Raw genomic sequence first — 12,686 nt, forward strand, 5'->3', positions numbered from 1 at the left:
ATATTTGTTTACAAAACCCACAAATTAAACAAAAGATTGAAAGGAAGGGATTGGAAAACGATTTATAAAATTATAACTGAATTAAAGTTTTTTAATTAAACTTAATATCAGACTTTAAAACACTTTAAGGGAAACAACTATTGACATATAAATATAAAACAAAAGACTAGTGAATTTGACCAGTATCCCAATTCTACAACTTAACCTCAGCCTATAAAGTTCTAGACTTGTTACCTTAAAATGTATCAGTAGCCCTGGCCGGTGTGGCTCAGTTGGCTGCAGCACTGTCCTGTACACCAGAATGTGGCAGGTTTGATTCCCGGTCAGGGCTCATACCCATGTTGCGGAGAGCAGGCAACAGATCTATGTTTCTCTCTCACATCTCTCTCTCTCTCACTCTCTCTCTCTCTCTTTCTCTCTCTCTCTCTCCCTCCCTCCCTCCCTCCCTCTCTCTCCCTTTCCCTCCTTGCCCTTTTTTCCCTTCCTCTCTCTAACATCAATTACAATTTTTTTTAAAAAGAGAGAAAAAAAGATAAAACACACCAGTAGTCCCAATTCATGAATGCTATGACCAACTACTTCAGAGGACATATCTATCACAGTTCCTATATCCCAGTAGTTTATCAGAAGGGGAGGAAGGAAGAGAGCCCAACAGTCTGACCAGTGTGGGTATCAGCTCTGAATCTGCTGGCCCCCTTGGATTCAGCATTCCCAACCACAGCACTTTGGCATATAAAACAGATTCTCCCACTAAGGTTTCATAATGAAGCACCCATGGGTAACATATAAAGAAACATTTTTAAAGGCCCTAGTCTCTCTTCTCTAAATTAAAAAAAAATTGAGCATAATATACTGTTTATACTATAATTATTTTGTAAAGAAAGGAAAAATATTAACTTTGAATCCGATACAGTTTATTATTGAGTTACAAACAAGAAAATGGAGTTATTAAAACTCCAATTATCAAAAAAAAGATGTATTAGAACACTTCAATGACTCTATGTTTTAATGTGAAAATAGCACTTCTGTTCCTTTAAGTGAATTAAATTTAAAATATGATTTAAAAAAATAGTTCAATAGCACTAAATGTTACTTTATAAACTGGAAATTTATACTTATAAAAGACTTGAATGCCATTTTTAAACCTAAAAATTACAATACAAAAACCTTTCATTTGCTGAAATTGCCATGATCTGAAGTGTCATTTACTTAATGCTTCACAGATGTATGATGCCAAATTGTTAGTCAGACTGCAAAGTATATTTAGTTAGGAAAAAAATCTTCCAAAACATGTTTTCCTATATTTTACTGACATTTACATGCGGCACTATTTGAAATGTGTCATTTATTTGCACTTTATGATCTATAAATGAAGCTCTCATTTTCTTTTTCCAAATCAAACACGTTGTTATTGTGACCACATAACAGCTCTTTGTTTAAAGACACCATTGTGTGTATAATCCCTCAAACCAGGGTCATGTGCTACTTTGTCAGATTTTTAACTGGACTTTTCATCACACTTACTCTTTGACCTTTACCCCAAGAGTCTTAGTCATCACTGAACGGTTGCTGGGAGGATGTTTTGCTACACAATTGAGCCCCCTATTTATCACGAGCCTTAATGTGCTTGTAGTGAGCCTGGGTGCATTGTCGGGACAGCACTAATTTACCACCAGGTCAGTATTACAAGAGCACGAATAAAGAATTTGGCTAACAGTTCATTGGTCTGTCCTGTGGCAATATGAGTATGTGTAAATAAATGGAAAATTTGGTATCTATTAATATGTATAAAGGGCTTTTAAATGTCATGACTGTACCAAGAGAGTCCATTATGGATCAAGTACAATCAGCAATACTAGAGCAAATATGACTAAGAAACTGAAATGAAAATGGGAATATTAAGACAAAGGAATTTTTCTGACTAAAACCTATGTGAATAATTAACATAGCTCTCTGTGTATTACTCAGACTCTTTAAAATCTCTTACTACATTAATTGCAAAACAGTAGAGTGGGGTAAAACCTTTTATAGGCTCCCCAACAATGCAGAGGCTGTTTCTGTAGCAGTTATAACTATGCATATATTAAATTCACCAATTTCCAAGGAACAGATTGTGTCATACTTTGCTATATCTGTAACACACACTCTCTTAAACATATAATGAAGTAAAGTTAAAGGCTTACTTACAGAAACTCAATTGTCGACTTTCACAGAATTCTGCATATTGGGCTGAATCCATAATTCGAGTTTGTCTTTCTGCTCTCTAATAGACAAAAATAAAAAAGCACAAAAACACTTTGAAAGCAACTAGACTATTGTATATGTTTTCACAGCTAAAACTTAGAACTGAAGTTCCATGTTCCTTGCCTTACTCTTGGCGAATAGATTAGCACTACCCAAAATACCATGACACATAAAATTAAAAGTAACCGTTTTGAAGCTTGTTTCTTTTGGAAATAAAGTTTAAAATACCATTTTCCACTCCTCTGTTATTGTCATTATAGTGGAAGAAGAAACCAAAGGACCTCACTTCTCAGATTGTGCGCTTCTAACTTTTCTAAACTGTACCATCCTTTAATTAAAAAAAAAGAAAAGAAAGAAAACTGTGAGAAGACAATAACCAGTCACATAGGAAAATTGTTATTAATGATTACGGTCCATCTGCCCTAAAGCTGGGATTTTTAAATATTAAATAGGAGTCAACAAATGGGATCCATAGATTTCCCTTCAGTTAGAACATGGAGCCAGAGCTAACAAATCCATATTTTAAATTGCAAAGAAAATAAAGAAAAAGGTAAACACAACACAAATCCTTTCATCTGAGTCCAGGTATGACTCACAGTTTGGTATAGCTTCACTCGTGGGTTTCTGATTCAGTAGAGCAGATGTTTGCTGCTTCATTGTCCCACACGAGGTAGGATAATTATAATTCACCCACAGTTTGGTGGGAAAGAATACGACCGCTTCCGCTTCCTTGGCAAGGGAAGCATTTTGAAATGAGACAGGCTGGTACTTCTTGGAATGAATTTCTGGCCAGTAAAGGAAAAAAATTCCCTGAGATTTTAATTTTTTTCTGCTTTGGAAGGACTTTCAGCAAGTTTTCTTTATCATAGTTGTTGGAGTACATAAGTACCACTTACAATGTCTGTGGATATTTTTATATTTTTTAAACTAAAATTATTCTGTTTTTCATTTCATTTGATTGGGGGGAGTGATCAACTTAACTCCAATGATATATCAGGTGATGGGATGAGCAATGGTACACTAGTTTCAGCTCAATACGGAAAAGATATAGACGGGGTGGTGGGAGGCAAGTTAACATTTACTAACTACTGTGGTTCCTTGTGGTTCCTTCTAAGACCACTGAGTACATTTTCCCTTCTTTCTCTTCCTTCCCTCCCTCCGTCTCTTTTTTTTCCTTTCTAATCTCCCACACACATACAAACACATATATGCACTGACACAAACCAAGACTTTTGTTTATTTACTCTATAGTTCAAGTATCCTTTCTGAGCACATGCAAGTAAATATTACACGTGTGTGTGTGTGTGTGTGTGTGTGTATGCATCCTTGTGTGTGGATACGAAACATCATGGTCCTTAAGGGTACAATACTTTGTGAATTTTATGTACTTAGAAGTATTTTTTGATATGTGAATGCATGACTTAGTTTTGTCCTTTTTAAACGTAACTGAAACAATTTTTTGCTACTGGGGAACAGGAAATAAGGATGGGATAATTTTTGTGTTTTGAACATAAATCAATTACTATTGTGCTTATTAAAACTTCTAAGACTGATAATACTCTATCATGTCTGTCTGTCTGTCTGAGTTTGACTATAGCAGGAACTTCTCAGGTTTGAATTTCTAGAAAATATCTGACATGGTAAATAAACAAACATTCACGAATGAACAAGTGCTACCATTTTAGTCTGAATCAGGGAAAATGGCTATCACCATAACGTGGCCAGTCTTTTAAATAGTGATTGTCTAGCATTACTATTTGTCTTCTTTGCTACTTTTCAGCGAGGCAGCCTCATCCACCCAACACATGCTGGACAGAAAGGGCTTAGATAAGCACGAAAAAGACAAAGTTCCGAACGGTCTTCTATCAAGTTGAATAATCAAGATTTGACTTTTACATCTATGCTTAGGTCACTGATGTCCCAACAGTAAGCATTTCTAGAAATGGGAGTTGGGAGTACTTATCCTAAGAGGTTAAGGCTGCCAGGCTGCCAGCTATAATTGAGGTGTGTAGCTAGCTGGAAGATTCTGAGCCACGAAGCCTATCATCTGATTACATTTAAGAGACACTAAAAGCCTTTCAACGATTACAGCTAGCTTCATTCCTTCTCGACACTGTCTTCAGTGTCTGTTCTCTTTTCTTCATTCAGCATCTTAGTTTGATTTCAATTCCTCTGTCACCTAAGCAGTAACCTTAGATCTCGGGAGCGCCATGAAGCTGGCCCTCGGGCATGCATGGAACCATTCACTAAATGCCTAGCACACAGCAAACAGTGCAAAGCAGTTGACTCAACAGCAAAGATTTATAGGCATACAAAATGGTGGCATGTTAGAGCTAGAGGGTGGCTTAACCTTCACCTCGTTCCATCCTCTCATTTTAAGGATAAGGAAATTGAGGTCCAGGGAGAATTCAGAAGTCTAGGCCTACTGATTCCTGAGCCACCTAGTTTCATTATAAAAAGCTGTCTCCAACCTGTAGTACTTTATACCTCCAATAATTTTCTTTGGAATTCTGTAAACTCTATACATTGTGTTACTAAAACATGTTCTGTAGCCCCTATAATTAACATGCCTAAACTATTCATGAGAAAATAAAATTAGTGGGGCCCTGGTTCAGCAAAGAAGGCACAGCCCAGGGAGTGCCGAGGGCACAGGTTGTGATGAACCTGACAGTGTACTGGATGCTGCAAAGGTGCCACAGGTGTGTGGAGTCACTGTTTCTCTTCCACCTTCTGGAAGCCACAAAAGGCGGGGGTGCAGGACCCCAGAGGTGGTATCTGGCTAAAAGTTGCCTTGTCCATTGACCTTGGTGGGGCATGAAAATATTACCATTTTCTATGTGAGCCATGGCCTGGAAAAGCATGCACACTGCTCGGAGCGTGGTGCAGTGAGCTCAACGTGAAATCAGACACAGCCTGGGAGGTGAGGATGATGAGGGCGACGCCTCTCTCTTCCCCATGAATTGTTTCAAATAACCAAAAAAGAGAGACCAATGTGCCTTATAAAACAATTACCGCCATTCAGCATCTGCTTATACTACCTCCTGTCCTTACACTATCACCTTAAGTCCTGGGGAAGAAAGGAAATACCTAACCTTCATGGACTCTGTGTTCTTTAAAAACAGTAACTATGTTTTGCTTCTATAATCAAGTATTGGCCAATGTTTAGCTTGGATTTACTGGGCCTCGGTAAATGTTTGCTGGCTCGCTGAATGACTGGGCAGATGGATTGACGGACTGAGGCAAAAGAAATGCATATAAATTCTTGTTGGCTGATCTAAAATCAGAAACTGTAATATCAGTAATCAAACTGTATGAATTCCAGAGAGGATAGGTAGTCTTTTTAACCAAAGACCCATAAAAAATCAAGACACTGGCCAATGATTAAATAAGTTTGGCTTTTATTTTCTGTGTTGTCCTATTTCCACTTTCCCTCTGCTCTATGCAGATGACCTGTTCTAATCCCCACGGAAGCACACACTGGCCGCCCTGTTTCACTCCTGCCACAGTAAAAACATCTCTGGAAAAGATGCAAGAGGTAAAAATCACACACCTAGTAAAGCAGCATGATCAGAATAACAATGCCTACTCTTTACATACAGCGACATCATAACCTTTAAGATAAACAGTTAATTTAAAGCATACAGTTCATAAAGTAAAACTTGGGTCCTAAATGACCTAGTCTGTGGTATATCACTGAATCATCACAGTAGGTTTATCATAGTGTTTATTCATACTGAACATTCTCAAATTACTCAATGTTCTTCTGATCTCAGACTGCCACATGAATGTAAGGTCACTGCTGGGTTAGTCAGCTCTCGTATCTGCGAGACCAGTTGTCATCTGTCAGCTCCACCCACTCCATGACTTCTTTAAGCATCAGCAGTGCTCTTTTTCTTTCTTTCTTTTTAAAAAAATTAAATTTATTGGGGTGACACTGGTCAACATCAACATATAGGTTTCAGGTGTGCGTTTCTATGTTATAAGATCTGTATATTGTGCCGTGTGCCCACCACCCAAAGTAGCAGTGCTCTTGAACACTCAAAAATGTGCTACACGCTCAGAGGTTTTTCTGAAATGGAACTTCACTAGTGTTACCATACGGCAAAGGATTACCATATAGGGGCAGACATAGAAAAATTACTTTTGAAAGAATTACTCCTAAAATTTTCTAAACACTCAACAATATTTTTAACATGAATTGGAATGGCTCTTAAAAATGTAAACCAGAATAAGTTATGTTGTTAATTGTTCACTCATCTCACTACCAAGAAGTTACAGCCTTTTCTGGTTATTGTGCAACAAACTGAGAAGGCGAATGCCATGCCAGATGAACTCGTTTTGGGGTCCTACCGAAATGAAAACAGGGAAGCAAATAGCTCTACGATGCAGTACCTACTACAATTTGTGTGTTTGCTTAATCTTGAACACAGCAGATGCTTAGTATATATTTGTTAATTTAAATTTTTGGTTTAAAGTTTTTATTTCAATTAATGTGAAAGTGGTTGTGTCTTTGAATAAGCCTTTCAGCGTGACAGGCAGCGTCTGCCCTGCCAGCACCAGTTTGTGTCCTTGCGTCTCAGGCTGGCGGACCTGCGCAGCACGCAGTTCACTTCCATCCTCCACAGGCTTTCAGTGAAGCGTATGAAAGGTTATAGAAGCTCTGTGCTGGCATATCTCTTGGCAGCTTTTCAAGACACATGACATTTATCTTTCCTCAGCAATACTGAATCAGAGAACATAACTTTAAACCGAGATGAAAGTTTCTCTGCTCTCACTTCCACCTCAGATTTTTAAAAAAATCTTATTTTGATTACTCTTAGAAGTCTTACATTGGAAATGCAAAGTCCTTTCTGCACAAAAAAGGCAAAATGCCAATGTAACCTACCAGCTTCTTCATGTTAGACAGAAACTGGTTGCTGGACTTGAAAACTTCAGATGGAGTGGTGGGCAGCGGCAGCCAGCAACCTGGCAACATGTGAATTACGGCATGGCATGCGTGTTCATGTACGTTGTGGTCTATTGGCAGCAGATCAGTGAACATCACAGAACGCTGAACAAACTGAGAAACCATATCCCCAACTCACAGTAAAGAAGAGAACTGAGGTGCAGGAAGGTTAAAGGGTTTACCTAGATTGTTGCAGAGGCAACCCAGTGCCCAGGAGGGTACTGGTCCTGCTGCTGGGTCAGTTCGTAACGGAAGATTCCCTTACTCAAGAGTCAAGTGAGTCTCCCTTGAAACATTCGGTGGACTTTCATTGCCGTTATGCCGATGCCCAGCTCATCATTTGGGCCTGGAGTGCTGCAACAGGTTCCTAGCTGGTTCTTTCCACATTTTTAAGCTCCCAGCCCACCTGGGCACAACAATGTTAAATAGAAACAGAGAAAAGGCCTCGGCACACAGCAGGCCCCCCCCCCCCCCCATCCCACACCATTCTCACTCTGCATCATAAACTGAAACAAATGGCTCTCACCATCAAATTCAAGTTCAAATGCTTGGTCTACAAATGCAGACATAATCTGACCCATTCTAGATAGGCAGACATTATTCTCACTAAAAGGTGACATTTTCTTTGCTTTCTCTCTGTCAAGCTTTGCCATATCCCTCATTACTGCCCCCTGCCCCTCCTTCATGACTGTGCTGGCCATTTCCTCTCCCACCCACATGGCAATTTAATGCCTTCCCTTCCAGGAGAGGTACCACCTCCTCTAGACAGTTTTCCCTGAAGGTCCCAGGTGACATGACTTCTCTCTTCTGAAACATATTTGTTCTTCTAGATAGCATTATATGCACTTTTCTATGTGTGCTACTTTTGTCTCTCCTAAAAAATTATAGCTATAAGAAAGTATTAATGGAAAAAGCAAGTTGTTAATTAGAATGTAGGCACCTAGATCCAGCTTATGTTTAAACACACACCGACACACCACTCACGACTGTGCAAATGTTTAGAAGCATATACATTATACTTTCAATAGTATTTATCTCTGGGGGTAGTTCCAGGAAATTTACTTTTGCAGTTACACATTTCAGTACTGTTTTAATTTTTTTTCTCAAGTGAATTACAATCAGAAAATAACTTTAAATAAAGGATCTTTCCCCTTGAGTTAATTTTGCTTGACTTACAGAGGTCATTAAATAAATGTCCACACACAAAATAATCAAGAGGCAAAAAATCACAGAGAAAAGCACATGCTTGGGTAGATGTTCAGAGACAATATGAATATGTTACTGCGATATTGAGTGAGTCAGCTAAGAATCCTGACTGATGTCATCTTCAGATCAAATGTTTAAGTTTGTCCCAGAATTTTCTCTGAATTATATAATTGAATAAACATATTTTGTAGCCTAAACAGTAAAAGTTTCCATTGGTGCTAATTTGTTCTCCCAGTGATTGTTATAATTTACCAATTTTGTGTGTCTAAGACCGTGGTCGGCAAACTGCAGCTCGTGAGCCACATGCGGCTCTTTGGCCCCTTGAGTGTGGCTCTTCCTAAGCCTTAGGAGTACCCTAATTAAGTTTATAACAATGTACCTACCTATATAGTTTAAGTTTAAAAAATTTGGCTCTCAAAAGAAATTTCAATCATTGTACTGTTGATATTTGGCTCTACTGACTAATGACTTTGCCTACCTCTGGTCTAAGGTATTAAGAATGTATTAGAGTACTCATATGAAGTTTCCTAAAGAAATAACTCTGGAGTCTAGGAGGACATTGAAAGGATTTAAAAGGAATTTCATCCTAAAAATAAGTGAGTAATTCTCAGCAAGTACAAAGCATCAGTGATTAAGAAACACACAAAGGGATATTTGTGAAATTAGTTCATAACTGAGTTGTTTCAAAATATTGGATTTTGGGGTCTATATTAATCAATGTAACTATAAGAGTTTTTTCTTTTGTCTATATTTTAAACTATCAAGAGTGAGGATAAATTGGTTGCATAAGGAAAATACAGTTTTTATTAAAATAAAAATACATTTAAAATTGGTATAATGTCTGTTTAAAAATTTTAAATATGGATTTATTAAACTAGTAGAGGGGGAAATTATATGCAATAAAGTATTTCCTGTCCTGGGATAGAATGTGTGCTAAGAAAAGTGTTGTTTTTTTTCAATAACCTAGTACCATACAACCCAATACCGAGTTTAGCTGTCAATCTTCATGTGGTGTTAGTACTAATTTTTACTAATGTTCTCCTAAAACTGTAAACATGCTCTATAATAACTAAGCTGGCAAATAATATGAAAAGCTATATGCATTCCTGCCCAAACTAGTTCTCAACGTAATAGAAGACTGACATCTTTTTTTATTTTCCTAATTGAGGACACTGTAACCCGTTCTTGTGGTTTTTACTTGGCTGTATCTCTAAAAGTGAACATGCTAGGTTAATATGTGTAAGCGCTTGAGGTATTCTGAACGACGTTCCTAAAAATCCTCATTGTTTATGTCATATCCGGTTGAGCTGAGATGGCTTTAGAGTCTAGCAAATATAAAAGGATACAGTTAAATATTTTGGTCATTAGGGTAAAGCTTCACAACACTGCCTGAAAAATATGTATAGGAAGCTACTATTACACAAAATTCAGTTCATACTTTCTCTTTATTCTTGAGTTAGACTATAGACTGTTGCATTTTGATGTAGCCAAGATCACATTCTCAAGCCGTCTAAGACGCATACCGAGCGGAGGTTGGCTTCACTTAGGCACAGGGAAGGTCTGGCTCCTTTAAAATAAAATGCTGCTGAGGGGAAGCCTGTCAGTGCAGCCTGGAGGGCTCTCACCATCCTCCCCAGGGAGGCATGGAGCTCTGCACACAGCAAGAGAGGGCCCTGCTGAGTTTTTCCATAAGGATTTTTTTTCCTTTGAAAATAAAGTTTCATCTTATATTACTTCATCAATTTAATCCCCTCTAAGCAAGTCCAACCAGCTGTACCTTTAAAATATATCTGGAATAAACCAAGTCATCTCCTTCCACCTTCACTGCCTCTGCTCTGGTCCAGGCCATCACTGCCCTCTCTCCCCTGGATAACTGAATAATCTTCCAATGGACCCTCCTGCCTCCACTTGTCCTCTTCTGCTACCCAACACTGCACAACAGCCAGAGTAATCTTTCAAGAAATGAAAACTGGACCATACCATTTATGATATAAACTTCAATAGTTTCTCCTCGAACGTAGAATAAAACCCATCATCCTCAGAATGGCCTATGAAGTCTTATATAATTTGGTAACCAGTTTTCAATCTGATGTCATCTTCGTTCACTCCCTCATTCCATTCCAGCCACACTGGCCTATCCTGCTGTTTCATGAAAATGCTAAACACTTTCCTATCCTAAGACCTTTGCATTCCTCTCTCTGTTCAGAATCTTAATCCCACATCACTGTCTGTCTTGCTCCCTCACTTCCTTCAGGGCTCTGTTCAAAGATCACTTTTTCAGAGAAGCTTTATGGTCACTTTATATAAAATAGCAGCTCCCCCCCCCCCCAAGTCACTCTCTATCCATTCTCTGGGTTGTGAAAACCAGAATTGTCTTCAAACATTGCCAAATGTTCCCTGGGGGCAAAAATCACGCCCAATGAGAACCATGAGTCTAAGGGGCAGGGGACTAACACTGGGCAACTCTACCCTATGTGCCAGATGCCATGCGTGGTCCGTTACATGACCTCTTCTAATTCTTCCAGATAGGATTGAATTGCAGGGAAATACTACAGATATGATTCCTATTTTTATTTATTTTTTTATTTTATTATTATTAGTTTTTAATTTCTTTATAGATTAAGGTATTACATATGTGTCCTTAACCCCCCACTGTCCCCCCCCCCACTCATGCCCTCACCCCCTTGTTGTCTGTGTCCATTGGTTGGGCTTATATGCATGCATACAAGTCCTTTGGTTGATCTCTCCCTCTTACCCCCACCCTCCCCTACCTTCCCTCTGAGGTTTGACGGTCTGATCGGTGCTTCTCTGTCTCTGGATCTGTTTCTGTTCATCAGTTTATGTTGTTCATTATATTCCATAAATGAGTGAGATCATGTGATACTTATCTTTCTCTGACTGGCTTATTTCACTTAGCATAATGCTCTCCAGGTCCATCCATGTTGTTGCAAATGGTGATTCCTATTTTTAAAATGAAGAAACTATGGCTCAGATATATTAGGTAACTTGGCTAAGGTTGCTAAGCAGGTAAGGTGTGCTGCAACTTGAAACCAGGTCTGTTTTACTCCAAAGTCTATGCTCTTTGTACTGTGTGAACCTCATAAGTGAAAGTGTCCAAAGCAGAGATACTCTGACAGAGGTGAGGGAAGGGGATTAGAGTCCTCCAATTTTCTTTCTTCTCTGACAGGTATTTCTCAATGAAACACCCAAAACTGTAGAACAGCATGAAAACCACTGGCGTCCTATGCTGCCTGCCCTTCAAGGAACCAGCACTGCCTGCCTCCCTGTATATCTGGTTTCAAAACAGAGGCCATTTCACAGGGGGGACGCACAGCATGAGATACTGAAGGAACAACTAATACCCACGCCTTAGAGTGATCTTTAAAATGTAATCATGCCCTATCATTTCTATCAACTCCCTCCTTGCTTCTGATACCGTGGTCTGTTGCAACAATGACAGGCTTATCTGTGGAGCACGTACGAAGGAGTGCTCCTGACACATAGACCCGGACAAATGCTGCTACTTTCAACCCTCCTGAGCCAATATAGTAAGACCTGCCCTCAACCTCTAATCATAATCCTGCCCCTGTGTGAAAGCTGCAATAGCGCTGCCAGAAATGTTTAGGGCTGTAGAGATAACTGGCTCAAGGAAGGATTACAATGACCAGTTATAGTCTTCATTACCTATAATGCATGTTGATAGTTTCACTCTCTCAGTTTATAAAATACTTTAAAAACTGGCTCTTCATATATTGAACCTTAAGTATTCTAACTAAGAAGGTATTCATTTAGAAACTTTTAATTGCAGGAAAATACAGCTGTAAACAAACTCTAAAAGATGCAGATGTCAAAAAATGTTTAACAGTAAATCTGAATCAGACATGTTTTAAAAATTCAACAAGAAGAAAGATGACACTATGAAAAGATGAACAATGAAGTCCATTACATTACGCACCAGTGAAGAAATGAAGTCACCAGTCTAGAAAAATCCTCAAGGGAAGATATTATGAAGGAAAAATAGGCTTTTACAACTGGACACCATGTGAGTTAAGATTAGAAATCAAAGAAACCAAATGAAATTGTTTGTTCCCCCAAAGAGAATGTTCTTAATCATTTTAAAGCTGAAGTTTCTTTTCTCATGATTAGCTGAGTTGTTTTCATGAGTCAGAAATGAGCAAGTTCATCAATAGAAATCTGCTACAGAGACTGATCTAGCTGAAAGCACGAGTTATCACAAAACAAAAGAACACGATTTCCTGAGTATGCCAAAGTTTAATTGCTGAACAACACA

General features: G+C 38.6%; 1 protein-coding gene across 1 annotated transcript in view; it reads right to left on the reverse strand.

Annotated features, from left to right (window-relative positions):
- SUPT3H (SPT3 homolog, SAGA and STAGA complex component) overlaps positions 1-12,686 on the reverse strand; it is a 408,078-nt gene that overhangs the window by 94,275 nt on the left and 301,117 nt on the right. Inside the window, exon 6 of the mRNA XM_023762291.1 lies at positions 2,188-2,263. Within this exon, the coding sequence (XP_023618059.1) occupies positions 2,188-2,263 (76 nt within the window). The remainder of the gene's footprint in view (positions 1-2,187; positions 2,264-12,686) is intronic.

Source organism: Myotis lucifugus, unplaced genomic scaffold, assembly GCF_000147115.1.
Source record: "Myotis lucifugus unplaced genomic scaffold, Myoluc2.0 scaffold_241, whole genome shotgun sequence".
NCBI lineage: Eukaryota > Metazoa > Chordata > Mammalia > Chiroptera > Vespertilionidae > Myotis > Myotis lucifugus.